The sequence below is a fragment of the Corvus moneduloides genome, chromosome 3 (assembly GCF_009650955.1).
Source record: "Corvus moneduloides isolate bCorMon1 chromosome 3, bCorMon1.pri, whole genome shotgun sequence".
Lineage (NCBI taxonomy): Eukaryota > Metazoa > Chordata > Aves > Passeriformes > Corvidae > Corvus > Corvus moneduloides.
Genome location: NC_045478.1, coordinates 79841390 through 79869059, shown reverse-complemented (window position 1 = coordinate 79869059; position 27670 = coordinate 79841390). Strand labels below are relative to the sequence as shown.

General features: G+C 39.3%; 3 protein-coding genes across 11 annotated transcripts in view; 1 reads left to right on the top strand and 2 right to left on the bottom strand.

Moving 5' to 3' along the window:
* The window catches only part of PHF10 (PHD finger protein 10), an 18880-nt gene extending 17736 nt beyond the window's left edge, over positions 1-1144 (bottom strand). For 3 of the 4 annotated variants that reach the window (XM_032102378.1, XM_032102380.1, XM_032102377.1), the window contains exon 1: positions 478-610. In XM_032102378.1, the coding sequence (XP_031958269.1) occupies positions 478-546 (69 nt within the window). In that variant the 5' untranslated portion in view covers positions 547-610. Of the gene's footprint in view, positions 1-477 lie in introns of all 4 variants that reach the window. The other variant, XM_032102376.1, reaches the window with a different exon arrangement.
* On the top strand, positions 44-27670 carry ERMARD (ER membrane associated RNA degradation). Of its 6 annotated transcripts, XM_032102370.1 has the most exons (19): positions 44-349; positions 5638-6447; positions 8923-9091; positions 10229-10368; positions 10866-10967; positions 12119-12208; positions 13326-13423; positions 13940-14076; positions 15345-15459; positions 15997-16099; positions 16546-16575; positions 17088-17156; positions 17910-18080; positions 18979-19062; positions 19866-19945; positions 20888-21016; positions 22474-22683; positions 23598-23711; positions 24273-27670. In XM_032102370.1, exons 2-19 carry the CDS (start codon positions 6430-6432, stop codon positions 24430-24432), a joined length of 2019 nt encoding a protein of 672 aa, XP_031958261.1. In that variant the 5' UTR covers positions 44-349; positions 5638-6429; the 3' UTR covers positions 24433-27670. The 6 variants fall into 6 exon arrangements, with proteins under 6 accessions (XP_031958261.1, XP_031958263.1, XP_031958265.1 ...); XM_032102372.1 differs by lacking the exon at positions 5638-6447; XM_032102374.1 differs by lacking the exon at positions 23598-23711.
* Positions 2375-7678, bottom strand: TCTE3 (t-complex-associated-testis-expressed 3). Its single transcript, XM_032102385.1, has 4 exons — positions 7559-7678; positions 4900-5040; positions 3913-4071; positions 2375-2549 (listed from the first exon to the last, which is right to left on the bottom strand). The coding sequence occupies exons 1-4, from the start codon at positions 7604-7606 to the stop codon at positions 2439-2441; spliced, it is 459 nt and encodes a 152-aa protein (XP_031958276.1). The 5' UTR covers positions 7607-7678; the 3' UTR covers positions 2375-2438.

Genomic DNA, 27670 nt, shown 5'->3' with positions numbered 1-27670 from the left:
GATCGACGTAACGCTCCTTTATTAAGAGATCGAGAAGCCTGAACTACCCAAGCCGTGTTTCAAAGAGCGACTGCCGATCTGTGCCGGGAGTCCTTGGCGCCACAAGTGCCCGCGGTGCCCGGGAGCAGCCGGCAGGGCCAACGCGGAACTGCCCGCGGCCAGACCCAAACTTTCCCGGCTGCGGCGCTGCCGCGGTGAGGACTCCGCTGCCGCGCCGCCCCCGGGAAGACGCCGACGGACTTTTGGGAAGAAGACCGCCCCGGGCGCTCAGCCCCAGACGCGCGCTGAAAGTTCGGCCCAGGGCGCGGGAGGCCGCCCGCCGTCGCCCGGCGCCCCCGGCGGGAGTGAGGTGAGCCCGGGGCGGGCGGCTCGGGTGGGAGGCGCGGGTCACGGCGCCCAGGCGCGGGGGCCGCGCGAGGCCTCCCGCCGAGGCGGCTGTTGCGCCGCAGCTCCGCGGCCGCCGCCACCCGCTCTCACCTTGAGGGACTGCGCGCCGGGCGTGGCCGGGTCGCTGTCGCAGAGGCGCGGGGACAGCACGGCCGCCATGGCCGCCGCCGGCTGGGCCAACAGGAGCGACGCCGCCGCCGCCGCCGCCGCGCGACCGGGCCTCGCGCCGCGCCCGCCGGCCCCGCCCCCCCGCGCCCTGCGGGGAGCGGCAGCGGCCCCTACCGGCCAGCGCGCGCACGGGCGCGGTGGCTCCTGCTCCGCCCCCCTCCGGGCAGCCCGCGGCGACCCCGGCCCGCGCCGCCGGACCGGCACCCGCACCGACCCGGCGCCGCCCCGCGGGACCAGCGCGAGGGACCCGTCGCCGCCGGTGCTGCCGCCGCCGCCGCTGCCGCGCCCTTCTCCTCCTCCTGCCGCTGCCGCTCGGGCGGCCGCGCGGCCCGGCCGCGAGCGCGGAGCCGAGCCGCCGCGGTAGCGCTTGGGCAGCAGCGCGGGACGGAGGGGCAGCATCGCCCCGGCGGGGTGGTCAGCGCCGAGCGCGGGAGCTGGCACCCAGCAGGGCCGGGCTGCTCCGCTGCGCCGGCAGGCTCCCGTCTCCGGGAACGTCAGCCGGGGACGAGCTACGTTTGTGAACCATCAGCCCCCGCAGGAGGGGGGTTCGGGGGGCGGGGGGCGCACTCGGAGGAGCCGCCACGAGCGCGCTCGCCCCTGCGACGGAGGGAGGGCGCGTGCGGCCGCTCCCCGCCGCTGCGCGGTCGCGCCGAGCCGGCTGCGCGCCGGGCCGCGCCGCCTCCCGGTGCCGGTCTCGCCGGTACGGGCGGGCGGAGCTGAGGCGCAGCCCTCCCTACCCGCCACGGGAACGACCCTCGTCCTGCGGGCCCGGGAAGGCGCGCGCGCCCGCCCGCACGCAGCCGGACCCCGTGGGCGCGCACGGCCCCCGCGCCGGCGAACAAAGCGCACGGCCGCGCCCCAGCTCCGGCACCGCCCCCGGCCGGGGGCTCCCCCCGCCACGCGTGTGCGCCCACCCAGGGCCCGGGCTGCTCACCGCCCTTCGAGGCTTGCCCGGCCGCGGTTCCAAACGCGCTCAGACCCAAGCTGGCCACAGGGCGTTGGGAAACACCGCTGCCCCCTCCGCGTTTATCTTCAGCTCCCAACAATAAAACGGACATGGCAAAGGCACCAGCGCTCGATTTCCACACACAGCAGATCCAAAAGCTGATGTCTATACACTTCACAGATCTGCTGGAGTCTCATTTTAAAAAATACAATCACTGCTGCCCTTGCCAATTACAGACCAACTCTCAGTAGCCTCGTGGTTGACCCCGTCGTCCTCCTGCCACTGCCACCAGAAGCCCCTAGACCAAAGTGACCTAATTCACTCAATTCAGTTCTTCTCCACCAACCAGACCCTAAGCAATACTTAACCAAAGCTTAAGACCTGGGGAACCTAATAACTGAACTTTCACTTCATTCAAGGCAAACGACTGGAAATTTGCACAAGTTCCTAGGACTGCAAAACACAGCTTCCTTCCCAGCCAAGTTTCTAGGCAAACTAGCACTTTATCATAGATACAACTATGAAAATGAAAAATGAACACTGCTTTTTCTTATAAAAAGCATGCTTTTAAGAAAACTGGTACCTGCAACTGCACATAAGCATTGGTTAACAGTCCTAGGCACCCAACAGACAAGCAACATTCAAAATTTTGCAATGTTTGGCCTTACACCAGCTGCTTCCACTTCCACAGCAAAGCATTACAACAGATGAAGCCCATATGTACTCAAACATAAACACTTCCAAAGCATTTTTTTGGGTTTGTTTTTTTTTTTTTTTTAAATAGAGCAAAACTGAGCAAAATTATCACAACTGTATGTCAGTTTGAATGATCCAACAGCAATAGGACAAAAAATTAATACTAAAATAATGATGTTTTGAAAATTTTCAAGTATACCATGTACTGTGATGGATGAATCCAGCTGTGACTTTCAGAGTTTTAGTCAGTATAACAAGCCATTACCAAAGCCAGTGCAATAAATGTATCAGTTTCACATTTAGCTGAAACCCAAGTGTCTCTTTGATCATCCCACAGGCATCTGCTGGCAACCTAAAGGGATAAAAGAGAAAAAGGTATTAGTGAACCTATATACAGCAGTTTTACTATTTATTTTTTAAAGAACACACAGCATTATCTAAATGCTAATCTAATCATATTAGGAGAGTTACAACGATTAACAAAATGCAAAAGTTGAATAAAATTAACAATTCCTATTCGATTTTAAATACATCTTCTTGCTTCACAGTAAAGCTCCCACCTCAACAGCTCCAAAAATCTCAACACCAAACCTCCAATTCTCTTTTGCATTCACTTATTACACTTTAACCTACTGTAAGAGCACCCCTTCAAAAGCAATAGAATGTCTGTGTGAATGGACACTAGTTTTGGGAACATATACAACTAAGAAGTCACATCCCCCACTCCTCCACCTCCAGCTTACTCCAGTCTACTCGTGACCATTTATTGGGCTCTCAGCCTTTTTGTTAGAATTGCTTTCAAAGCTAAACTGTGTGCATTGATTGCTGGAATAAACATATTCATTGTGAGAAAAAAGTTAGCTTGGACCACTTCACTAATCTGTTTGCACCTACAGCTCCTCAGTTAAAGCACTGCTTAAGAGGCAGCATACTGTGAGACGGCACCAGAAAAGCAGGTAGATGCAGGCACCTCACAAACTGGCTTTGGTACTGAAGCTGAACCCTCAAAAGTTGTTTCATGTAACTTACTAAACACGGGTTGGTTTCAATCAGGTTTTGAGAACTGATGATGAACACTCCAAGGTAGAAGTGTTCTTTGACACTCTGTTAGACAGATAAAAGCGTTCTGAATGCCAATGGGAGCTTGGAATACTAAATTTATATACCAAGACAGCAAAATCCACTATCCTTTTATTTTAGGTGTTCCAAGTTCAGGTGACTGGTGTTAATTTGAAGTCCCAGGAGCATGTCTGGTGGCAGCTGCAGTTACCATCCCTTTCCTTGCCATCCTTGTGTTCCATGTCACCCCGCATTACAACTGCACAGAATTTTGCACTGCATGTGACAACCCAAATGGAGATCCAAGTACACTGGACAAAGAAAAACAAAATTCACTGAACTCAAGCGATTGTACTGGCACAGCACACAGCAGAAACAACTGTTTAACAGGGAAGTACAGTAGGCACTGTTTACCACTTATTGAATACATGAAGAAAACAGCCTTCAGAGAGTTAGGCAGTCACAGCAGCACCTTGAATTGTCACCTGGCAAACTACTACCCATGAAGAAAGTATGGAGCTTTCTTTAAAGAAAAAAGCTCCAGTACCACCTCAAACAAGTTAAGCTGCTGAATGTGAAAGAACACCTAGGAGATAACACACAGTTCTAAAAGTTGTTTCCAATTTTCAAAAGGTGTAACAAATATGTTTGCTTACAATCATTGCCTGATTTGCCTTTTCCATGATTAGCACTGATACCACATACTTATAACGGTCATAGTCCAATTCCTTCACAGCCTTTAATATTTCTTCTGAGATTGAAGCACACAAGAAGGGACTAGAAGCTCCATCGTATGTGGCTTCTTGTAGTTTATTCTATCAAAAACAATGTTGGAAGATCTTAGTTTTCATCCTAGTCGTCTTTTGCAAAAAACACCCTTTACAATTATTTTCATTAAAAGAACATGAGAAGAACTAATGAGTTGAATAGTCAGTACAGATGATCATCTCAAACAGCAAAGGATGCACTACTTTTACTCTAAAATGTTTTATCTGTTTTTTTAAAGGTGACACACATGCCCAGCCAACCTCCCTTTAACAATCAGGAGTGTATTCTTCTCCATCATTTGGGCTCAGTTCACTGGAAAATAGTGCTACAAATATCTGTACCAAATATCTAAGACAAGTCTTCCAGACAGCAGAATTAAAAAGATCTGGTTATAACTGTTCAAAATACCACTAACAGCTTTGGATTATCTCAACAGATTGTTCTCTTTCATTTTTTGCTTAATTTATGTATGTAGCAGTCTGACTGTCAAGGATACCAAGTAATTTTATGCAGGTCATGTGATATTAGCAGAATTAATAGAAGTCCACAAATCTGATGTCATGATCTTTCCCTAACTGGGTATTTTGCAGATTATGGTACTTTGAACTGTGCTGTAGCTCAATTTGATTTAAAAAAATGCAAGAGTTTAGGAAGCTTCGGCTCCAACTAAACAGCACATGCTCAGCAATGACCTTGCAGAGGCTCTTCTGCACTTTGCAAAACAGAGTACATTCACATTACTCTCATGTGCCAAAACTCAAAGACTGCAGAGATTTATGCAAATGTTTAAATTTATGCAAATTACACTGTTCCATAAATACTTTGCAAGACAAGCTACTTTTGCAATGAGACAATTAATTTAAAAAATACTATACCGTTAGTATCACTTGAGCTTTGTCTCTTATTAAACAATCCTGAACTTTAGTACGTGGCTCTAGTCTGTATGTGTTAGGGCATCTTGGCTTTGCCTGTTCTGTTGGAGCTTCGTGATGTGCTTGTGTCTTTTTTCCTTTTGACTGTACAAAATAATAAAAAAAAGTCCACATCACATGTCGATATTTTAGAATTTAACGGACTCTAAATAATACTTTATGGTGCACAGTTAAGAGAAAAAAACCCCAACAATTAGTCTAGGAATACGTTAACAATAAAACACAGAAGGCTAGAAGCTGGTTATCATCTTCTGGTTGTTTTAACACTACTGTTTGGCCTAAAAACAGAGAAGTGGTCGACTTTCACTCAATTTTAACCTCTTTTCCAGCAAAATTCAACTGAAGTTTGCCCTTCAACTCAATCAGACACACCATATTAGTACCTTGAATTCACCCCCTTTTCCAAGTAAAAATACACAGATGTTAACATACCCATCCAAGACTGTTAGCCACAAGTTCAAGCTTTTAATTCAAACAGCCTACCCAAAATACAGACTTGGTTTGTTTACTTCTTCATTTTACTTATTCCTTGTTACTAAACAAGTAGCTCATGTATAGATGATTTAATTTGCTCATTAAAAAAAAAAAAAAAGGTAAAGTAAGCTCCAGTCTGCAAAACTTTGTAATTTTGCTTGGAACTTAAAAACAGATCTCTGAAGATCGCATTTTCTCCCCATCCAGCTGTGTACTCTTCAACACACATAACAAAACTCATCCCTCTATGAATGCAAGAAGGAAGTCTGTTGTTGCGAAAAGTCACCTGCTGTCCACCACAGTGGCTTAAAACAGAACCGTAAAATGGTAACAGAGACAGAAAAGCACAAGGAACCAATGAGATCATAACAAATACTACAGCCAATGGATTTCCACACCAGCTACTTCCTAACAAACCACTTCCAAGTTTTACTGACTCTTCCGTCTCTGCTCCACTTCCTGACTACTGCTAGAACTTAACATGAAAGAAAATCATCAGTTCCTTTCCAGGAGAGCAGAAAAGAGCTCAAAGGTGAAATAACATCACGATGCAAGACTTATACTAAGAAGTACAGAAGAAAGTCACTTATGGATAATATAAAATGAGAATTATTTAAAAAGATGCGCTACTCAGGGGCTCTCAAGTCTTTCCATCTGAGGAGTTTTAAGAATCAGGGAAGAAATGCAGTTTCTTCTCTATGAAATCACTTACACATTGGCTCTGTCAGCAACTGTGGACATTACCTAAAAGTGTCCTCTAGTTCCTTAAAAGCAGTGATGTTGGCAGCCTTAGTGCAAATTGGCTGCTGGTGTTTGTTGAACTCTGAATAGCACTTACTCTAAAAATGCAAAGACCAAACACACTTGCACTTAGCCTGTGGACACTCATTACCTACTAACTGCAAACACAGATCTCAAAAGATTACAGCCCTGACATGCTCATCACAGGTCACCTAACAGAAGAAAAACCACCTCAAGTCTTGCAGCTGAGCTCTTCAAATGACTATCCCCATCCATGTGAGTAGAAATGAACTTGTGAAAAAGGGCGCAGTCCAAACAGTGATTCTTTGCTGACATGGTTCAGCTTGAGCCACACCACCTTCACCCTCTTTCATTACTGATGGAAGAAAATTCATGTCTATAGCACACAGTGGTGATACTTAAAATTTTACCTGATATTATTAGTGACATGAGCTTTCATAATCACTTGCAAGAAGTCCTTACATTTCCTAATGAGGCAACCAAAAGCCTTATTGATTTCTCTATAGACATACCTAGTAAATAAACCTACTCCTGTATATCACTGTATAAAACACACAGTAAAAACCCAAGTTTTTAGCACAATGTTACAATTACATTTCTGTAAAATATTTGCACCCTCTGTGAAAAAAATCTCTCAAAAGTTCAAGAACTGACTGCATTTGAGGACTTGACCAAAAAAATGCCTGTTCTTATGCTACTCAGCTCGAGTACATTGGCTTAACTTTGGACATATGGAAGGAAGTATGCTAAGAGAAAAAACAGCTTTTGCTATTTAAATGAAATGCTGTTTGTTAGTAAGTCCATTTTAACAACCAATAGCTGTTAGTTGGTAAAACAAACAAGAAACCTTTTTTGTTTATTCCTTCAGAAGAGGGCACCCCTCCTAGCTTAAAGCAGCACCCCGACTTGGAAGGACTGCCCCACCAAAGGGAGGACCACCCTTCTCTTTACCATCACAACAGCTCGGCCTCCCAATGCCTGAGCCAGCGAGCCAGCATGCCAGCTGCAGGGCAGGTGCGAACATAACACCTGACCCAGCAGAAAGAGCACGAGCTACCGCAAATCGGACGCTAACCAAGAGGGAACAGCATTCCTGAGACCAATTTTCACAAGACCACACGCACCTTTTAACCCACGTTCTCCACGCACTGTACTGTCCTCCTTAAGCACACAAGCCCCATCCTTCCCTCCCAGCTGAAGCGCTGCAGGCTCGGACAGGCACCCCCGCCTCAGTCGGGCATCACATTCCCCCGCCCCGGGGCCGCTGCCCGCTGCCCCCGCTCCCGCTGGTGCCCCAACCCCCGCCAGCTCAGCCCCCCGGAGCCGCCTCTCGTCAAGGCGGCCGCTCACGGTGTCCTTATCGTACCTTCTTCCCTCCCTCCGGGTGCGCGGCGGCTTTGGCCCCCTTCTCCATGGCTGTGGCCGCGGTCCCGCTCGGCGGCGGGCGGCGGCCCGGGCCCTGCCCGCGAGCCGGCCGTGAGGCGGCGCGCGCGGGCGGCCGTAGCGGAGGCAGCGGCGGCCATGGCGGGACCGGGCGCGCCGGGCCGGGCCCCGGGGAAGCGCTGGTGCTGCGGCCGGCGGGCGGCGCGGCGGGGAGCGGAGGGGACAGCCCTGCCCTGCTTCTGCCAGTGCCAGCCCGGGGCTTGGTGACCTGCTCTCCCTGGAAAGGTCACCGCCCCGCCCCGTGCCTGGCCCGTTTTACATAAGTAATAGTAATAAAGGGTGGCAGTGGTATTGCAGGTTTTGCTCTGGCCTTCTGTCCCTGACATGAAACGGCGAACGGGGAGGGGAAGACACAAATTAAGGTGGACTGAATGATACGTCTTATGAATATTGTAGATTTTTAAATTTATTTTTCTTTAAATAGCAGGTAGGTTCTCCAGATGGCAGCTAATAGCGGTTTCTGGTGGGAACTGTTACCCTTGCTCAGTGCTGATACCTATATAAATATTTCCTCTTTCCTTCAAGCCATGAATTCAGAAATTACGTATGTGAGGGTCAATTCTGCCACCAAATTAAAGAGGAAAAAATGTTTTTCATTTAAATTAAATGGAATATTTTTCATTATTGTTAATTGTGGTACTTCATTTTCAAACATTTTTTTGTCTGTCTGGATAATGAAGAAGTGAGAGGGGTTTTTTTACTAAATCAGAACTATTTTCACCCCTGTTAACATAGGCAGTTTTATCTGTGCAAGTTTTTTAATTTAAATGTGTGCTTCTGAATCTGTCCATTTTTCTCTTTAGACTAATGTGGAAATAGCATGAATGCTTAAATTGCACTAATACTGCTACAGAATTCACATGTTCTTCTCCTGCCTTCCTCTGAGGATCTTGCTGGTTGTAAGGACTGATGCTCTTGGTTTACTTGAAGTAGCATCAGTTTCTCTGTAAGGTCAGAGATTAGGCAGAACATTTATATGTGACTGGGATATTTTGCTTCAGTCTATCTTGTAATGATTTCAGCAGGTATAACCATCTGAAATACACCCTTCTGGCCTTGTGAAAATGGAGCAATTCTTTCCCTCAGTTTTCCAAAGGTGGTTCTGGTTGAGAGTTCCTTTCATCACATGCGTGGATGAAACTTGCATTGCAAACCCTAACAGCTTGTTTACAGACACAGTATTACTGTCTGTGTAGCTGTGCTTATGGGTATGCTTTAATAATTTTCTTTGTTCTCATGAGTTTTCTTGATACAAGGATTCTCTTTGTCTGTGTGTGTTTGTTCTAGATGGCGTTGTTAGACTCGGTCACTACTTGTCTTTCTCAGCCTGTGCATTATGCGATTTGCAAACTTGGATTTGAGAAAAAGGACACCTATGATATTAATAATATTTTATCTGGAAACGGTGAAGTATGTTGGCAATCTGTTGCAGAGCATGTGTGTTACCTTGAATCAGGTTGGTGTTTGCCTGTGGTAGTAGTGATACATTTGTAAGACTGATACAGAATTTCAGTGCAGTTCACAGCAATCCTAGCTAAGTTGTAACATTTTGTTACAGTGCAGCATTAGCTCTGCTGCAGATTAGAGAATGTGCAGTTTATATCTACAAAGAGCTTTAAATTTTTCATCGGCGTTTGGTATTTGGCTTTTGCTGCCTCCTAGGGTTCATGTAATCTGTGCCACCTAAGCAGCCGCTACTTTGCCTTCATCTTGGTTTCCAGCTGAATGTGTCTGTAACATAAGGGATTCCGTTCTGCTTCTCTCCCACCCCACAATTGCCTTGTTCTGTGTTCTTTATATTCCTTCTGCAGTAAATTTAAAAGCCCAGGGCCATCAATATTCCTACTGTTGCTTCTATTTCTGTTTCCCAACTTTAACTTGTACAGAAGTACTGTTTTGTTTCTTTTCTGTGAAGAATAGCTTGTAGTTGTTTTTTAACCAAAACAAAGTATTTATTTCCTGATGAACTCATTGAATTTTAATTTGCCAAATTGCATACATGTTATATGTTTATTTTACCACCTCTGTTATTAAATCCCAGAAGTGGTAAAAATATCTTTCAGTAAACCAGAAGAATTTATTTTCCTATAAAAAGCGTCCCACGAAAAAGAAGCAGTGATACCACTCTGTAAGGTACCACATCCATCTGTGTTCTTTAAGGGCCGTAAGTGGTGCAATTTGACTCCTGCTGAGCCAGCACTAGCTTCCAGCTTGATTATGTGGCATTTATGTAGAAATTCTAGTAGGTTCTTTGCATTTCCACAAAAGCAGAACATAATGATCCTATTTACTTCCATATTTTCTTGTGTTAAGGTTTTGTTGGGATGGAATTTTTTGTTTGTTTTTTTATTTTATTCAGAGAAGGTGCTTGATCTTACCTGGTTTTGCATTGCAGTTTTACTTTTCAGTACATTTTCTGTGCGGTGTTTTGGACTGTAAATTGTATTGTATTGGTGTGCTAAAATAGTCTGGATAAAATTGTCTGTGCTAAATATGTACACAAACTGTAGCAGGTTTTATCCCTAGGGAGTTTTAAAATATTGGACCTTTGGCAAGGTTGGTACCCTAATCACCTTCTGTTTTTCAATTTAAGATCAAAGTGTGGATTATATCAAAAGCATATGCTCATTAGGACCTGTATGTGAATCTGTTAATTTGTACTTGAAATCTCTGACCAAGGAGCAATTTGTGATTCAGTATGCATCATGGTTCCACTGGACAAACTGCACAGAGGTATGGAAATTTCTGTTAAAATTTTGTATTTTGGCATGGGAACCTTTTGTGGAAGTTTAGTGTGAGAACACAGAATAGATATCCATGAACCAAAATGCTTAGAATTTGTAACTAATTGTCCTTCTCTGATAGATGGTTGCTTGTAATTTTTCTGACTTTGTAATTAGATTTTGTATTACACAGCATCAGGAACTTTAGGCCTGTTCTAACATGAGTTTGTAGTATTTTGTTTTTCTAATAATCTGTGCCTAATATCAAGTTTTACCTTGTAAAGTTATTATGGATAATTTTAAAGAGGTAAGGCACTAGATATCAAGAGGTGCTCTAGGGAAGTTTCTGTCCAGGCATCTACACTTTTATCTCCTTGGCATGGTTTTCTTTCTACATTTGTATAGCCACTATCACAGAGGAATATTTAGGTTTCTCTGTGCTTTTGACAATGTGATCTTTCCTTCTGAATATTGAACACAACATTGTTCCTCTCCCCCATCATGCAGGTATTTCTTGAAGTGTTTGATGTTTTACAAGATACACAAGCTACAGAAGTTGCACTTGGCTTAATGAAACTAACATCAAGCTTGGAGCGAGCCTTGGGTGATGTAAGTGCCAGGATCTATTGCAGATTTGGCTTTATAAGATGGAAATGACCTCTCAGATTTAATTGCACATTGAAAAAAGGGATATTACCCTGTACTGTAGTAGTACACTAATAGCTCACATGCATTTTGAGTAGGACAGAGGTTCTTTTCTGGATCCAGTTGTGCTAATGGAAGCATATGTGGGGCTCCTTTACCAGTGCTTGTAAAGTTGCTTGTGTGAGTGCTGTTACTGACAAAGTTAATAAAAAAAGAGAAGAGTTTGATGAATCAGTGTACATACAGTAGGTCTTTGTTAGTTTGATTTATCTAACTGATGTGGGGCAGCATAGCTTCCACAGATGATTTGATGGTGTATTAACTTCTGTGAGGGGTGGCATGCAGCTGGAAAAACGGGCTGCTGGGTAACTTCTTTCCTAGCGAGAAAGGAGAAACAGCTACTTAAACAGTTTTTGCTGCTGGGCAATTTTGCAGCCAGATAAGTTAAAGTAGCTGGTTGTTCAATATCTATGGGGAGCTCTGGAAAAGGAAATGACAGAGAAAGAGCAGTGGGTTAACTCACAAATCAATTCGCCCAGGTATGGGGCATGGTGAATTTTGAAGTAACAAAAAATTATGAAAGATTGGAAAAAAAATTCAGGGAGAATACAAAGACTGGAAGGTGTGATAGCAGTTGAAACTTGAGATGCTGAGATTGCCCAACAAGGATAAAATCTAGTTTAAAGAACAGTTTGAATCAGAAGACAAACCGCAAGTGTCCTCCCTTTCACAATGACAGACCTCATAAATTTCTATGGTAAGAAGGAAATATGGTGTCCTTGGTAGAGCTTATTCTATTAGTTACATGTTCTTGTTGTGCTTTATTGGTTTTTGTGGGATTTTTTGGAAGAGAAGAGCAGTATACATACAGACCCTGTGAAAAGCCTGATATGGGAACGTTAAACAGAATATCCACTCTTTTCTAATATATTACCTAAATTTTAATTTGTCATGAAATTATGGAGTTTAAAGGCTTTTTAAGGATTTGGTGGGTTTAGTTTGATTAGTGTTTTTACAATAATAAAAATGGTTGCTGGATGAAATAGTCAAATGTTTGAAATACAAAAAAGTATACTAAATTATTTATTATCTCTTCTGCTCTTTTTTTTTAATAGGTGTATTTACTTAAGGGTAACGACTGTCCTTTCCTCCTTAGAGACTTGCTTGCATCTGACCAGCTTGCAGATGTCTTTGGACAAGCTGTAGTAAGTGCATAGTTTTGAAATAAGGAATAACTGCTGAGTTGGTTTTGTTCCTAACAAATGTCAGGTTTCCAAGCACAGCCTTTACTTGTACTGAGGGAGAATTTGCAAATTCTGTAATATATAGGAAAAATATATTTTAGATATTTTTTCATTTTATACATGTTACAGTGGGAGAGATATATGTAAAAAAATAGTGAATATTGTAAAGGCAAGCTCCTAAGTTCTTATTTACCTTTCCATGTGAAAAACCTACATATGTAAAATTTCACATGTCTGACAAGGCGACGAGCAAACTGCGGGATTCATCTGCTTCATCTTAAATTACAGTGCTTGCAATTACACTTCCTGCACTGGCTGTTTCTGATAAGCAGTTTTCCCCTTCAAAAGCACTACAGTAAGATGCTTTATAACTTTTACCACATTAGAATTTTTCAAAATGGAGGAAAGTAATGTGCAAAAAAAAAAACCAAAATTTGGATGACACGTGCACCCTTGTGTAAACATGGTAGGTGGATCTTTCACATACAGTCTTAAAAATGCACATTCTTTGTTAGGACAAAATATTGGGTGTGAACCTGTGGAAGGTTGAGTTGTTAGCCATTCTAGTAGTGTCATAAGGATTATGTCTTGAATTTTGATGGCATGTGGACTATTTAAACTCTTACAATTGAAAAATAAACCAAAGTTTCCTGTTTTGTTTGATAGTGATCTGTGAATACAGCTTTTAATGCAAATTCTGTATTTTATGTTAATTTGCATTAAATTACGCTGGATTAATACTACAGGAAGTAAGAGCTAAACTTAATCTCATTTGTTTGTCTGTCACTTAATCTCATTTGTTTGGGATGTCTGATAACTAGTTTTGTTCTTCCCATATTATATTCTATATCCTGTACAAATAAGCTGAAAGATTCTCTTTCAGGGAATACTGGGAATTGCAAATAATGAGTTTCTGTTACTGTGATGAGCGGTGGCCAGTCATCTTGACAGTAGACATTGTAGTTTCTCAATAACTTCTGCAGTTTTCTGCCAGGGAAAGGTAATAAAAATAAGAAGGGTAAGAAAGGCAAAAAATACTAGATTTTTTCATGCAGTAATCACTTTTTTTATTAATCAGATGAATGTACTGAGGGTATTCATTGGATCTCCATATGGTCTGAACCTTCGTAATGTCTTGTGGCATGGGTTTGCATCACCACAAGAAATTCCTGCCAAGTAAGTTACCAGGAAAAAACCCTCCTTTTCTTACCAGTCAGACGTGAAAAGTGACTAGTAAAACTTAGTTCTCTTATGGGAAAAAAAAAAATTTCCCCTGCGTCCTCTGCTTCTTTTGGAAATGGATTTCCATAGAATACTTCAGCCATTACAAAGATGGCCAGTATTAGGTCCAGTGTTTTTTTTTTACTATTAGGGAAAACAAAAAGCTTTTTTTTTAAGTCAGGGCAATGAGGAATACCTTGAAAAAAAAGGCAGAGGACTGGGGTAGAAGGAGGAGCAATAGCAGCCAATATAGAATACTGTGATGCTTTTTTTCTAATTCTACTTTTATTTTTTTCATGCTTACGAATGCAATTGATTATTAAATGCCCGTACTTAGATGGGGAGTGTAGGTTCTGGGTGTTTTTTAAAAGAGCAGCAAAACCCCTTTGTGTCCCCAACTCACAAATGTTGATTCTTTGCAAAAGATTTCTTTGTATTAGCTTTTCTAATATGTTATGGTATTCTCCCTAGGTACTGTGCTATGCTGCTTTTTTTAACTGCAGGATTGGGTCAGTTGTTACAGACTTATCTTCTGCAAACTAAATGTGTTTTAGTACATCGACCTTATGTGATCTTCGTTAGCTTAGAGGAGCTTGATGCATTTCCAGGCAAGTATTTAACCATTAGCAAATTTTTTATTATCCTGTATTTGCTATTGTTTCCTTGTCCAAAAGTGCTGTTGAAAATAATGCACTTTCCAGAGTTCCAAGATTAAATCTTAACTAAGATACCTGTATACACTGTCATTAGATGGACCAGTCATGCTTGTAGGGCAGCTTCTTAATATATAGGCAGTTCACTCGCTATTGAGTAAAAAACTACTGCATTCTATAATAATTATAACACACTGAAACATGAAATATAGCTGCTTCTAAAAGACTTCAACTATATGTTACATTCTTTTGATTATGAGAGTTAATTTCATGTAAGAGTTGTCTAGTTTGCCTTTATGAAATCTAACTTTTTTCAGAGTCACTGGGTTCCAGCTGCAAGGGTGCCCTGAGTCTTACAGGGAAGTTAGTGTTGAAACACAGTAGAAGATGCTGACCCATCTTCAGTACACTAATGCTTTTCTCACAGAAGGATTTGATGTGTCAGATTAAAACCTTCTCCCTGTCTGCACACCTTACTTGGCTTATTCCTACTATTTTAAGGCAATAACAGTGTATAGGGAATCTTGGTGTCAGTGGCGATCATGGTCAATTTGTGCTGCATAATCAGTGGAACATCTGTCTAAGAAATTGAGACAGAGCTTTTGGGAACCAAATCAAGCTGATAACATTCCAATAATTATGTAGTATAAATCCTATAGCTGTTGATTGGCTTTGAAAAAACACCTACTGCAATCAAGTTACACTTATCATTTTGAGGTTTCTCTTGGATAAGACATTTATAATGTGAATTTATAGGTATGGCTTTCATTACACGGTAGCATTGAAGTGTTAATTTATTATGCTATATTTTCAACACAGAAAATTGAAAAAATAGGAACAATGTGCTCATGTTCAAATATTCTGGCTGAATAGAAATGATTAATTTATATTATACTTTTTTAAAGTATTTGGAGTAGGTAGAGAACAACTCAACAGAAGCTGGGTCCAGTTGCTATGTAGTCTTTCAATAAAAAGCAAACATGACTTTTTAAACTGCTTTTACTCTGTAATTTTATATTATCACCACAAATGCAATCTTACATATTTAAATTCTGATCTTAAATATGGCTACTCTTGTACTTGCATAGTTAAAATAAATTGGATAACTAAAAACTCCCTTTACAAATGTTGAAATAATATTATATTTTCAGTGAAATATTTAAAATTCATTAGTAAAGTGTAGATTATATGTAATTTTTCAATGTTGGTATTTTAACTTGCAGATCTTAGTAATGAAATACTGTCCATAGCTGAAGAACTTGTAAAACAGTCCAGTTTCGTATTAAAAATAATGTTACCATTTTGGATCGCTGCTTTAACAGCTTTCAAGCAAAGCAAGTAAGATTTTTTTTAATTATTTTTTTAATAGAATCTATAAAGAATATATTCTGCATTTTTATATCTGCATTTGCAGATTCCAAGGCTTCTTACAAAATTACTTAAGAGCATATAGTTATGCTTTGTTATGGTGATCTCTTGGAAGGTTTGTTGAGTAATGGCTTTGTTTTGTGTCAACTAAGGTTATGAACTATATTTTGAAGCCTAAAAAGAGCTGTTGGAGATGTAGGAAAAAAGGAAAGGTTTGCAAAGCAAGTGGAAGTAAATCTTCATATGTTTAATCCCACATATTTTGAATTTTTAAAAAGTGTGTTGTTTTCCTCTCCCATGCTCCATCTTTTTGTGAGTTATTCTAGTTTCTGAGCTTGAATTCAGTGGTCAGTTTCTGTTTGGCACAGGTAGTTATTTATTGTTTGTTTACAAAGTGCATTACAAAGGAATTTTGTCAGGGTTGTTTGGCCTGAGACTGTAACGCTGAAATAGTTTATATTTATAAGGAAGAGAAAAATCCTTTGGATATCTCTGTTACTTTTTCAGGTATGCTGACAGTGTGATTCTCTTACTTCCTCAGCTGGAAGTTGGACTTAGATTGCTCTTCACTACAACTAATAAATGTCCAAATCGATTGCTAACAGCAGAGGTAAACTTCTGTCTAAAGTCAATTACGATTTAGTGCTTGCAATATTTGCAGAATGGTTACTCTAGAAGCACAGTGTCTATAACCAATTACAGAGTTACCCCATAACATTTCAAACAATTGTGGAACATTATTTACAAATCTCCAGTTAAGATTCATGAATGCCTTCAATTCTTTTTTAAATGTATGGCGCTAAAAAGGACTGAAAAAGTAGTGGAAGATGAGTGTTCAGAAGCAGTAGCTTAGGGTGAAAAGCAGGCCATGATATATTTGTTTTAAAAAACTCAGCACAAAATCCCAAAGACCCTTTTTTCATTCATAAGGGGACTTTTTTGCTATTCATGCACCTCTGGTATCTCATGCAAATGAATACATTAAAGTTTGATATACACATTTAGTTAATTGATTTTGTTTGAAAATCAAATAATATTATTTGTGTTTTGTTCTAGTCTTCTGCTCTCTACACCACTTTCGATGAGGTACTGTATTTTTTTTTTTTAAGATATATCAGTGTCAGAATTTAAGCCATGCATGTTTCCCATTACTAGAATTAAGAATGCACTTTCTTTTGTTGAATATGACATTATTTCTAACTTTTTTCCAAATAAAAAATGATGGACAGTAAACACTTTAAATTTCGAATGCTTCAGAAAATATCACAATTAATACAAATTGTAATGAACAGACTATTTTCTTCAAAATGTTTTTATCTTGAAATTCTTCACTCCACAGAAGCAAACTTTCTGCCATTTTTCCTAGATTCAGTTATTCCAAATAAATACGAATAAATATAGCAAGCATAAACCCTCAGTTTTACAAGTTGATTAGATTATCTCAAATTGTTTGTCAGTAATAATTAGGCATCTTGACTCTAGAGTGGCAGAAGTTAATCACATCAGATTAGGAAAACTACTTTAGTTGGTGTTCCTTCTTTCGTAATATGGTCTTCAATAATTTAATAAATTTCTGTTCAAATTACTTTTTTTTCTAGATGCTAGCAAAGCATTTGGATAATGAAGAAGTCAACCAGCTACCTGTAGTTCTTGAGGAGCCTGCCATGGCAAGTGTTTTGAAAATTTTCTGGGGTTTTGTTGTTGTTTTTTGTTTTTTTGTTTCACTTAGTAATAATCTTTATGATATACCTAATATTCATTTATTTCATATAGCTTATGTCCAGTAGCTTAGAACCTGAATTTGTTAGCCTTTTTTATTATGAGGGATCCAAAGTCATAGCTGGCAAGCTGTATTGTATTACCATATAGGACTATCTTTCTTTCTGAAATATAAGCATATCAGGGATATTTGTCTTTAGACTTCTGAAGTTCAGCTGAATGGAGCAGGAGAAGAACTGATGCCTCATACAAGGAGATTTCAAACTTATTTCTGATTGCTTCTGGGACACATTTTGCACTATCTGGGCAGATAGCACAAAAATGTCTCAAACCTACCAGAGCACATTCTGCATGTCACTACCCAAACAGATCATGAACGGGAAAACTAGAGGTGTTGAGTTTAGAGGTCTTTTGAGAATGTAGGGGAGATCTGAGGTTACTGTCTTGTTGCCAGAGGCAGTGGGGCTGTGAAGTGCCTGGGGCACAAAGTTGAAGGAAATCTCTTGTTAGCTGTCACAGTATAGAATGTATGTTATGAGTATAGTTTGCATTGGGGTTTTTCTCTGAATATCTGAACGCCCCTGTCCTACAGACATGATCACATACTTGTCTTTCAGAGGTATTCTGTACACTGAATATATTCAATTCTATGTGAATACACATAGAATAGAATTCTGTATAGTTGGTGTACGTTTCCACAGGACTTCCTTTGGGATATCTTGAACCACCAGGAGGGCCCACGTATAAGAGATCGTTTAAGCCACGGAGAGATCAATCTAAGAACATTTCCCAGAGAAGTAGCTAACCAGATAGTTGGATTTGCAATTACTATTCTCTACAGATTCTCAGATGAGGATGTGTTTTCTCTTAAGGTAGGGACCAATATTTTGCTCTCAGGAGGTTTTCTTTTTCAGTTATTCTGGATACCAAATACAATTTTAGAGAGTTTTATGACTGAATCTTTCTTGACAACTGCTTTTTGTGCAAATGAAATATTTCTCCAAGTAAAAAATTGTGAAAGTATGTTTTCCCTAGTTTTGTAGTGAAGTAAGTACAGAAAGTTTTCCAAAATGTTACCCTTTCTTGCTGTATCTTAATTTGCTGTCTTAACCAGTTCTTATTCACAAGGCTGATCCATAAATTATAATGATTCCACTTAATTTTGTCAAACTGTATTGATGAACTAGCCTATTTATCTGCAGAATTATTAAAAGGTACATAGAACATCGGTAGCTCACCCACTGAGGTACGTAGTGTGCAGTTATTGAGATTTTCTTTTCCTGAGCTGCTGCAAATCTTAGTGCCTTGCTAATGGAAGTGTTATTTGTATCCATACTTACACTATGAATTTGTAAACGCTTTTTGCCTAGCACTATGTTTCTCAACATTAGCTATTATTGTGTTTACTCTCCCCTGTTTCCTGTTTATATTTGGGATTACTTCTTTCAATATAACACAGCAACCTGTGAGATAAATCTTCCATTTGTTAGTTGCAGCTCTCTTTTAGTTTCTCAAGATGTATTGTGTGCTGCAAGAATACTTAGTTGCTTTTATGTGAGCTGCTGTCAGGTTTCATAGTTAAAATATGTGAAATTAAGCTTTAACTACTCACTGTGCTGATTATTTCTTTCAGCCCTTAGACATTTGGAAGAGTTTATTGACGTCAGTGCTATAGGTGGTTTGCATAAAATGAAGTATAAGTCTAGGTCTGCATATAATTAGGACAGCTTAGAGAAACTGTTGTGTATTGTCTGTGATTTTGTAAATCAGGAACACATGGTCATAAAACCACTGATGAACTGTGCAAGTTGCTACCGGTCTCGATTTCATCCAATTTCCCGACTCAAGAAACAGGTAGGTACTTCCATCTGTGAAAGCATTGTGGTCCTTAAAATTGTGGCTCCTCAAAATTAGTCTAATTCTTTTCTTCATTATTTGATTGTCCTAAAAAAAATTTAAAACCTTACTTTCTTTTTTGTTTATTTTTCAAAACTTAAAGGAAATCACAGTGGCTAAAGTGGGATATAATTATGCACACTCCTGCTAATGCAATTGATACTGTATTTGTGTTCTAGATCACTAAATAGCTTTATTCTTACCTGAGTGTTTGCTATTCTGTAGTTTTCTTAATCTCTTTATGCTTTTTTATGTCAGGAACACTGCTAGGTCCTGTCTCCAGGAATCTTGGATTAGGCCATTACTAATTTTTTTACTGTGTGGAGGCTAGCTGATGAAGATTCTGTCATGGTAGCAAAATCTGTTTTCCATTGTCATGGTAGTTCTCTGCCAATCAGTTTAATGAACTGCTTGAGAATATTCCTTTCATTGATTTGAGATTGCAGTAGACATACTTAGTTCTTTTACTTTTCAACAGCATTCAAACAGTGGGTTACAAAAGTTATGTTTGTTAATTAATTTTTTATATTAAAAAAAATATAGAATACTAAATTAGTTCATTCAGATAATGATTTAGCATGGAAGTGTACATCAAGACTTTTTGCCCTAACCTAAACCTTAACAAATGAAGTTCGCTTACACAATTATGACTAGTGAACAAATAGCTTACTGCCTGTTGCAGTTTTTTTCTAAATGGGCCACTAAGAAAAGCATCTCAAAATCTATACCTTACAAAACATTTTTCATGATATATTTCTGAGGTGCTGGAATGTATGAAGAGCATCCACTTATGGCCTGAATTGCCAACAGTGCCTGAGGAACAAGTACAAATTATTAAAGGGTATGTATGTGCTGTATTGATGCCATGATGATTTTTCCCTTTTCTTTTATACCCCTGTTATACCTTTTTACAACTTCTGTATTCTTAGTGCTTTTTGCCTACATTCTTAGACTTGTTTGTTCAGCTAAGAGACTAAACATTTCAGAAGCTTCGTAGCTAGGGATCAGTGTGCCCCAGACCCCAAGGTTCTCTCCAGAACACATTCTGTAAACTAAGATAGAACCATCCAGGGGAAGGCTCCTTGGGGAGGGGGGGCTCATTCAAGCCTCTCATTGAGGAATTTTTGATATATATGCTAATTAGTAAGACCTATAATGTTATACCAGATCTTTTGTAGGTGGGCATTGCGGTGTGCATTGAGGTGCATTCAACCTAGACATAGTGCACCTAAAGATCCTTAAAATAAATACCAAGGTAAAATCCCTTTTTCCCTTCTAACTGTGTTTAACTCTTAATTTTAAGACCAAGAAAAGGCATCAGTATAAGATCGCCAGCTATAAAACAGCAAATAATTCCTTATTCTGAAAAGGACTTGGTAACAAGTGGGAAACTTTATATGAGATATTAGTTAGAAAAAGAATGTAACATTCTGTTGTTATTTGAAAAGGATGAAGTCATTAATAATATCACTGGAGGAAATTGTACTTCTTTAGAGCTGAGAGAAGAAACTTCAATGCATCTATCATATATTCAGTATATTGCAGGATTTTTATGAATGAGGAGAGAATTAAGGGGTTCTGAAGATTGCTGACATTGAGAAAAGGTTGTTTTAGTTGGAGAAAGAAAATCATGCTTACAAGGTAGAGGGAAAAGAAATAATAGAGAGTAAGCGTGGACACTGAATACACTGCTATCCAAAAAAATCTGCATCTATGCCATTTAAGAAATAAATGCGTACTACACAGTTTTATAATATCAAATCTTATTTCTTTTCTTTTTAAGGTTGGAAGGAAATGCTGAAGCTAATACTTTAATTTTGATGGTATCTGAAATTATATCTCAATTGCATCATTACATGCCCCAGAATTGCTGCTGTTCAGATGATCTAATCAATAGTGTCCTAACAGAGAGGTGAGTCTGATGCCCTCCTGGTTGCCACTGTCAGCTTCTACGTGAGCCCCATGTGAGAACTCTCAAAGCTAAGTTATCATTTCCCTGTTTGCAGAGAAATGCTTGAAATGTTGTAAGCACTTTTCTAGTGTTGTGCTGAGTTAATCTGAAAATTTTAGGATTGCAGCTGAACATCATCTTCAAAATGAGGATGAGACATTGTAGATTTTAGAATTGTAGTAGAGATTTTACTTGGAAATTAACCTGAAAAAATAACTTTTTTTTTTCAGACCACAAAAGCAAAATGTTTTAAATATCTGTGTACTTGCTAGATGAGGTTGGTTTTAGTATAGTTTGTGCTAAAACTGCATCAGAAATTCGTTTTAATGTGCTTGGTGTCACAGCTGTGTGTGGCATTCAAAATGGCAATACGCCACTATGTAATTCTATTTTTCATGCTTTAATATCAAGATTCAGATAGAGAAAATATCTTGTTATACTTGGTGTCAGACTTGGAGGTGTGTTAGTTCCGATTATGTCTGACTTGGAATAACGATCAAAATAGTTTGACTTTTAATTGCCACTCTTAGAGCAGTCTTAAGAGTCCCATGACTGAATGTTAGAACAAAACACTCCTAATCAAACCATTGGGCATGGGCAGCATAGAGCAAAGAGGATTTTACCTGTTGCTTTACTTATGTAACCTGTGGGTCTTCTGCTTCCTACCTGCCAATCTGCAAATTTATCATTTGTGAGAAAGAAGCCTAGTTATTGAAGTGTTAAACCTTTTTCTGCCTTTATCACTTCAAGTCATTAAAGTTTTGCTATCTCAGAGAGAAACTGAGCATGAGGGAAATTAAGAAACACTTCTATAAGAATAGAGTGTTCAAAGTGATGTGTGATACATTAGTGTAGCAGATATGACAGCAAGAAGATATTTGTGTACTTTAACAAAGCATGATCTGGTGTGGTGTTGATTAAGAAAATGGCCTCACCACCTGCATTTTACGCAATGTTAAGTCTGCTTCTTCTTCTGCCCAGAAGAAAGACCACACACTAATGGGAGGACTAATTAATAGCATTTGTTTCAGTGAGTTTTATTATGGTGGATGTTAATTCATTGTGAGTTGAGCTATGGTGGGAGGCTTCAACCACAGCCCTGCTGTGATTTGATGTGTTCAGTGTATCATTTCAACCAGGCAGTTTTGTTTATTGTGGTTGTGTTTCTTTGATCTGAAATGGGAAACATATTCATCATAATCAGTTTTGCATTTATATTCAATAAAGTGATAGAAAACACAATCACTACCCCTACTGCACAGATTCTTGCTTTTTTTCAGTCATGAGGTAAGGGCAGTTTGTTTCCAGGTTTTCTGAATTAAAACATTATGAGTTAAACCACACTTAATATGAAATGTATCCTGTGTTAAATCCAGCTAACAAAAGATTGACATTGAAAATCCCTTCCTGTTTTGGAGGCTGCTGATGGAACTTTGTGATACGCGTATTTGCACACTCTATTCCCCACGACCTGTCCTGGAAGTAGTGGTGGTACTCCGCAAAATAAGCGCGCAGTGCCATCAAGTGTCCCAACAGGTTATTGCCGGCGCTGGGCTGAGATACACGCAGTGGGTGAACAAGACTCTGCGTTCTCGCCAGAGGCACAACTATCTACGGATGCTGAACAGGTTGGCTGCTGGTTTTGCTTTACTGTGTGGTTGGGTTTATGAGAGAATGGCTGCACGCTGCTGTTGCTGCCTTTCAGTGCAGCAACACTGCACTGAGCAGCAACTTCACTTGGAAGTTTAAAGTCAACAGTGTTCACGTGTTCTTGTTAACCATTTCAGAGTCAAGTGTCAACCAGATTTCTATTAAGTAGCAATATTGAAATAACAAGAAAATCTCAAATTGGAGAATAATATAATGGGCATTGTTGGATTATGTCACTGTAAATTATGAGCTTTCAAATTAAGTATTATTTGAATGTTAGATTGTATTTTTTTAGTTTTCCTATTTAGGTATATAAATGACATTCAAGTTTTATCTGACTGCAATAGGTTTAACTGATTTGAAGATTTATTCTACTTTAGTTTGCTGCTTTTTATCATTACACCTGAGTCAGCCTCTTTATAGATAGAAGAGATATGGTTTAATAATCTGTTAATTTTTTTCCTAATCTTAAGGGCTTTCCAGGGTTTTATAAGTGTTGTGTTATTGGCCAGGTTATGTTCCTAAAAGTGTTAGCCATATTATTTAAGGAACACAGCTTAAACTGACAACTGATGATACGCATCTGTGATTCAGTTGAACTGTAGTTTATTATCTATGGGTTAATGGATGCTTGCAAGTTTTTCTTTGGAATCTTAGATCTTTGCCTTCTTTTCCGCCCTCTTTTTCAGTTTATAGTCTTTGTTTTTCTGGGATTTGCACTGCTTTTTGCTGAAGGACATTTTGTAGTCTTTTTTTTCCCCAACTTTCCAATATCCAGAAATTTGGATTGGGTGCAGAAGTCTGAAGAATTTTTTTTTTAATATTAATGATTTCTTTTTAATTTGATTTTAGTTTGTTTAAGTTTGTTTTTCTGGTTTTTTTTTATTTCTAGCATTAAATTTTTATCTCCAGCATTGCGGCTCATCTTACTATTGATTACTCTGGAACTAGTCAGTGTTCATTCAGTTTGTAAGAAGAATCCTTTTGATTATCAGCAGTATCTAAAGTGAGTACATAAATTTACTTAATGAAAATAGGAGTTGTCTCAGAATTCCTTTTTGATCTGTACTGTAGAGATTTTTTGTCATTATAGTCATAATTTTACCTTGGACAATGTTCACTCGAGAGCTAAAATAACTTTGTTGAAGTGTAGATAGGGAATATTAATACATAAAAGCTGCAATTAATATTTTGCTCACTTTACTCTCTGTGTGTTAATTAAGAGCTGGTTGGATATCAAGTATATTGTGAAACATTTGACCAAGAAAGCAAAGGAAGCCATTTGGGGAAAATTCTGTCACACATATGGTCACTGTATTCTTTCTCTGGTAGTGTTAATTGCAGTTCTAAAAATCATCACATCTTACTGTGAGAGGGAGGGAGTGATTGTTCTCCAAAAGCAGAGCAAATCTTAATGTATTGATCATCCAATCATCCTGAGGGAGATTTGGAAACTTGAAGATGTTTGCAGCTTTGAATCAGTCATTGCGATCTTCTTCTCTTCTCTTTTTTTTTAATTTTTCCTTTTAAATCCTTAAGAGTTTTTCTCTAATGTTACTTCTTGTAGGTTTTTGAAGTCAGTCTTGCAGTACACTGAGAACTTGGTGACCTACACAAGCCCTGAGAAAAACAAGTGGGATGAAACCATGGAACTTACAAACAAGATTTTGATAAAAATAAGGAAAATCAGTGACAGAAAGCTAATGTTAATGCATCTAGCTACGTGAACTAAATGGGCTTATGATTGTCTGGACATTGTTATTTCTAAATAGTTATGGAGACCTCATATTTGATCCATCTAATTCAAAGACAAACTTCATCAGTCATTGTCAAATTTTGGATGCAAAATTTAGTCTTTTTATTAGAAGGTAGCTGTTGATACTGGAGATGAAGGATCAAGCTTCCAGAGAATGGGTTGTTTGTCAAATCCACTGGAAAAGATTTACTGTGAACTAAATCAGGATGATACAAGTTCTACTGTAAATATATTTTGTGATTTGTACATTGATTTTTTTTTATATTTTTTAAATTTCCTACTGTAGTGAAAAATACCTAAGAAAAAAGTGTGAATAAAAGCTCTGGAAATTTTTAAATCCAAAAACTAATTTTTTACTTTGGAATACAGATATTATGTCAGAGACTGTGTTCAACACATTAAGAAATTATGAACTTTTAGTGTAAAATAGTGCTTATTGGCATCTGTAGTTGTTTTTAGTTGTAAAGAGTCTGATCTTGCTCTGAACTCTGAGGCAGAGCTGGTAACACAGTAACCAGTTGTTTATATATGAGGATTTAAAGGCGACAGGATGGAATAACCTCTGCACGGTATGTGTTTAGTTTAATTTCATCTGCTCATTCCAATACATATTTATTTAGTTAGTTAATTTCATACAGAATGAATATGAACATGCACATGCTCACAGACATGTATTCACTGCAGTTTAGAAAGCTATTCTCTTCTTGCACACAATATTAATTTGAATACTTTATTTCTTCAAAATAAATTCTCCCTCTTTTTCATCACCAAAGAGAAGAACTTCAAAGGAATGCATAGGTTGAAGAACAGATTAACAGAAAACCACCAGTCTCTCCATTTGCTTTCTCCTATGGAGAGTAAAACCAGAGGGTAGTCTCTGGAGAATGTTTGGCTCTACAAAGGATTAAAGATTCAAGTTACATTTTAATAAGCTTCTTTGCAATGTTTCTTGACTGGAAATCACAGCTAGAGAATTACTAGTTTGGTTTATTCATTGTGGGGGATGGATATAAACTAAGATCATATTGCTTCCTTTATGCTCCTCTTGAAGTATATTGGGTGTATTTGAAATTGAACTTTGTCACTTTCCAAGGGTTCTTTTCTTGCTGTGAAACTAAATTACGTGAAGAAGTTTGAACTAGATAAAGTAGATTAAATGTAGAAATAGAGAAGAATTAATCAAATGTAGTATATGAGCCACAGTGTAAAATTTCAGCTTTTTTTAAAACCTGAGTCAGCAAATCCTAATTATATTTTTGAAGGCTTATTTTGTACTCATTGACTTTGCTCAGATGTATTAACTTTGTTAAGTGTGTCTTGGTAGTGACATTTATGGTGACACTTGCTTTGATGGTGATAAGTATTCTAAGGCAAAAATCATTTAAGTTTTATGTATTCATTGTAGGAAAGAGATCAAGAAATTAACACATTTTGAAAGTACATAAATGTTCTGAAAGTAAGTAAACAGCTGACACACTTTCTCCTTTTGAAAGTGCATTCATGTACTAAAAAGCACCTTATAGACCACAGAAGTGTATTTTCAATAACATAAGTTCTCCTTTTGTTGCTATATTTAAACCTTGGTAAAATGATCTTGCATTCTGTTCACTTCATTTGCTTTTACCTAAGATGGAGCACATTGACAGTTTCTTCTTTCCTAATTAGTGCCACAGATGCGATTTGCTGGTATAAGTTTGCGTTAAGAAGCATGAAGGATTTCTGGCAACTGTCAAAGATGCTTTTGCAGTTTGTTTTCCTACCTCTGCAGCTCTCTGATGGGAGCACTGCTACCATCTATTGTTAAACAAATCTGGAACAGGCTGGGACAATCCAGTTATTTTTTCTGACTTAATGCTGTCATTTGCCAGAAGGGCTTATGCGCGCAGGGCTTATGGCTTATGACAGCCCTGCATGTCATTTGCATGCGGGGCTTACAGATTTTTCCTGCTGTTAAAAGACTTGTGGAATAGAGCTATAGAATAAGTGTATATCCTACAGGGCACATTGAAGAACAAATGGCAAGAGATATGGTAGAGGTCATTGGGTTTGTCCTTTATCAGGTACTTGCTTTTCCACTTAAATTACTCATCTTTGCCATCTCTTTTGAATCACTTTTAAGATATTAGAAAGAGTCTAAACTCTGAACATTTGGTATTCCTGAGAGCAAAAGAAGCTTGGAATAACAATGTATCTAGATATATCTAGAATTATACCAAAGAATGTTTTCTTCCAAGTGTGGTATTTCATCCCAGTATTACTTGGATCTGATTTAATTGTTGGCCTTGCTTCCTGAGGCCTGTGTTTTCCTTGAGGTATTCACTAAGTGAATCTATATAGACACAGATGTGGAATTTCAGCACCCCATGAGGATAAGTGTTGAATTATTTTGTTTACCTGGATAATGCTAATGAGGGAATGATGATTCTTAAGTCACTTATTCCAAGTTCAATTAGTCAATTTATCACAGAATCACAGAATACACCAAGTTGGAAGGGACCCACAAGGCTTATCAAGTCCAGCTCCAGGCCTTGCACAGAACCATCCCCAAGAGTCACACCATGACCCCAAGAGCATTGTCCAAACGCTTCTCGAACTCTGTAAGGCTGGTGCTCTGACCACGGCCCTGGGGAGCCCATTCCTACGGATGGAGTACATTTTTCTAATATCCAGCCTAAACCTCTCCTGACATAATTTCAAGCCATTCCAATGTTTGTGATTTTTGGTACCTTCTAGGGAGCATCAGGATCAACTAAAAGGTCACTGAGGTGGGCTTGTGTACTGCACAAATACTATGAAATATCTTTTATGGTAGGCATCTTTGTGTAGAAACAAAGCTTGTACTTTATGTTCTTTCAGTCATTCTCTACTTTGTGCTCTCCTCAGTGGCGATAGGAGGGGTTAGAAACAAAACCATGTGTTCTTATTCAAACATGATACCGGCGACTAAAAGTAATTAAAACCTTTTTGGGATTGTCATCACTATTGCATTATACAGAAACGTTTATGTAAGAGATAGAGCAACAAATTTGATTTACTTTATCTTTTAAAATCCATCCCATCTAGCGGTTTTCAAGCAGCCTGACGGCCTTTGAAGTGAACACATGGTGGCAGTGTTTGGTAATTCAAAATAGTACTCCGTGCTGACCTTCACTTTCTTATCTCTTTTCTTAGGATATGTATAAAAAAAATCAAGTTTTCTTCTGATTTCA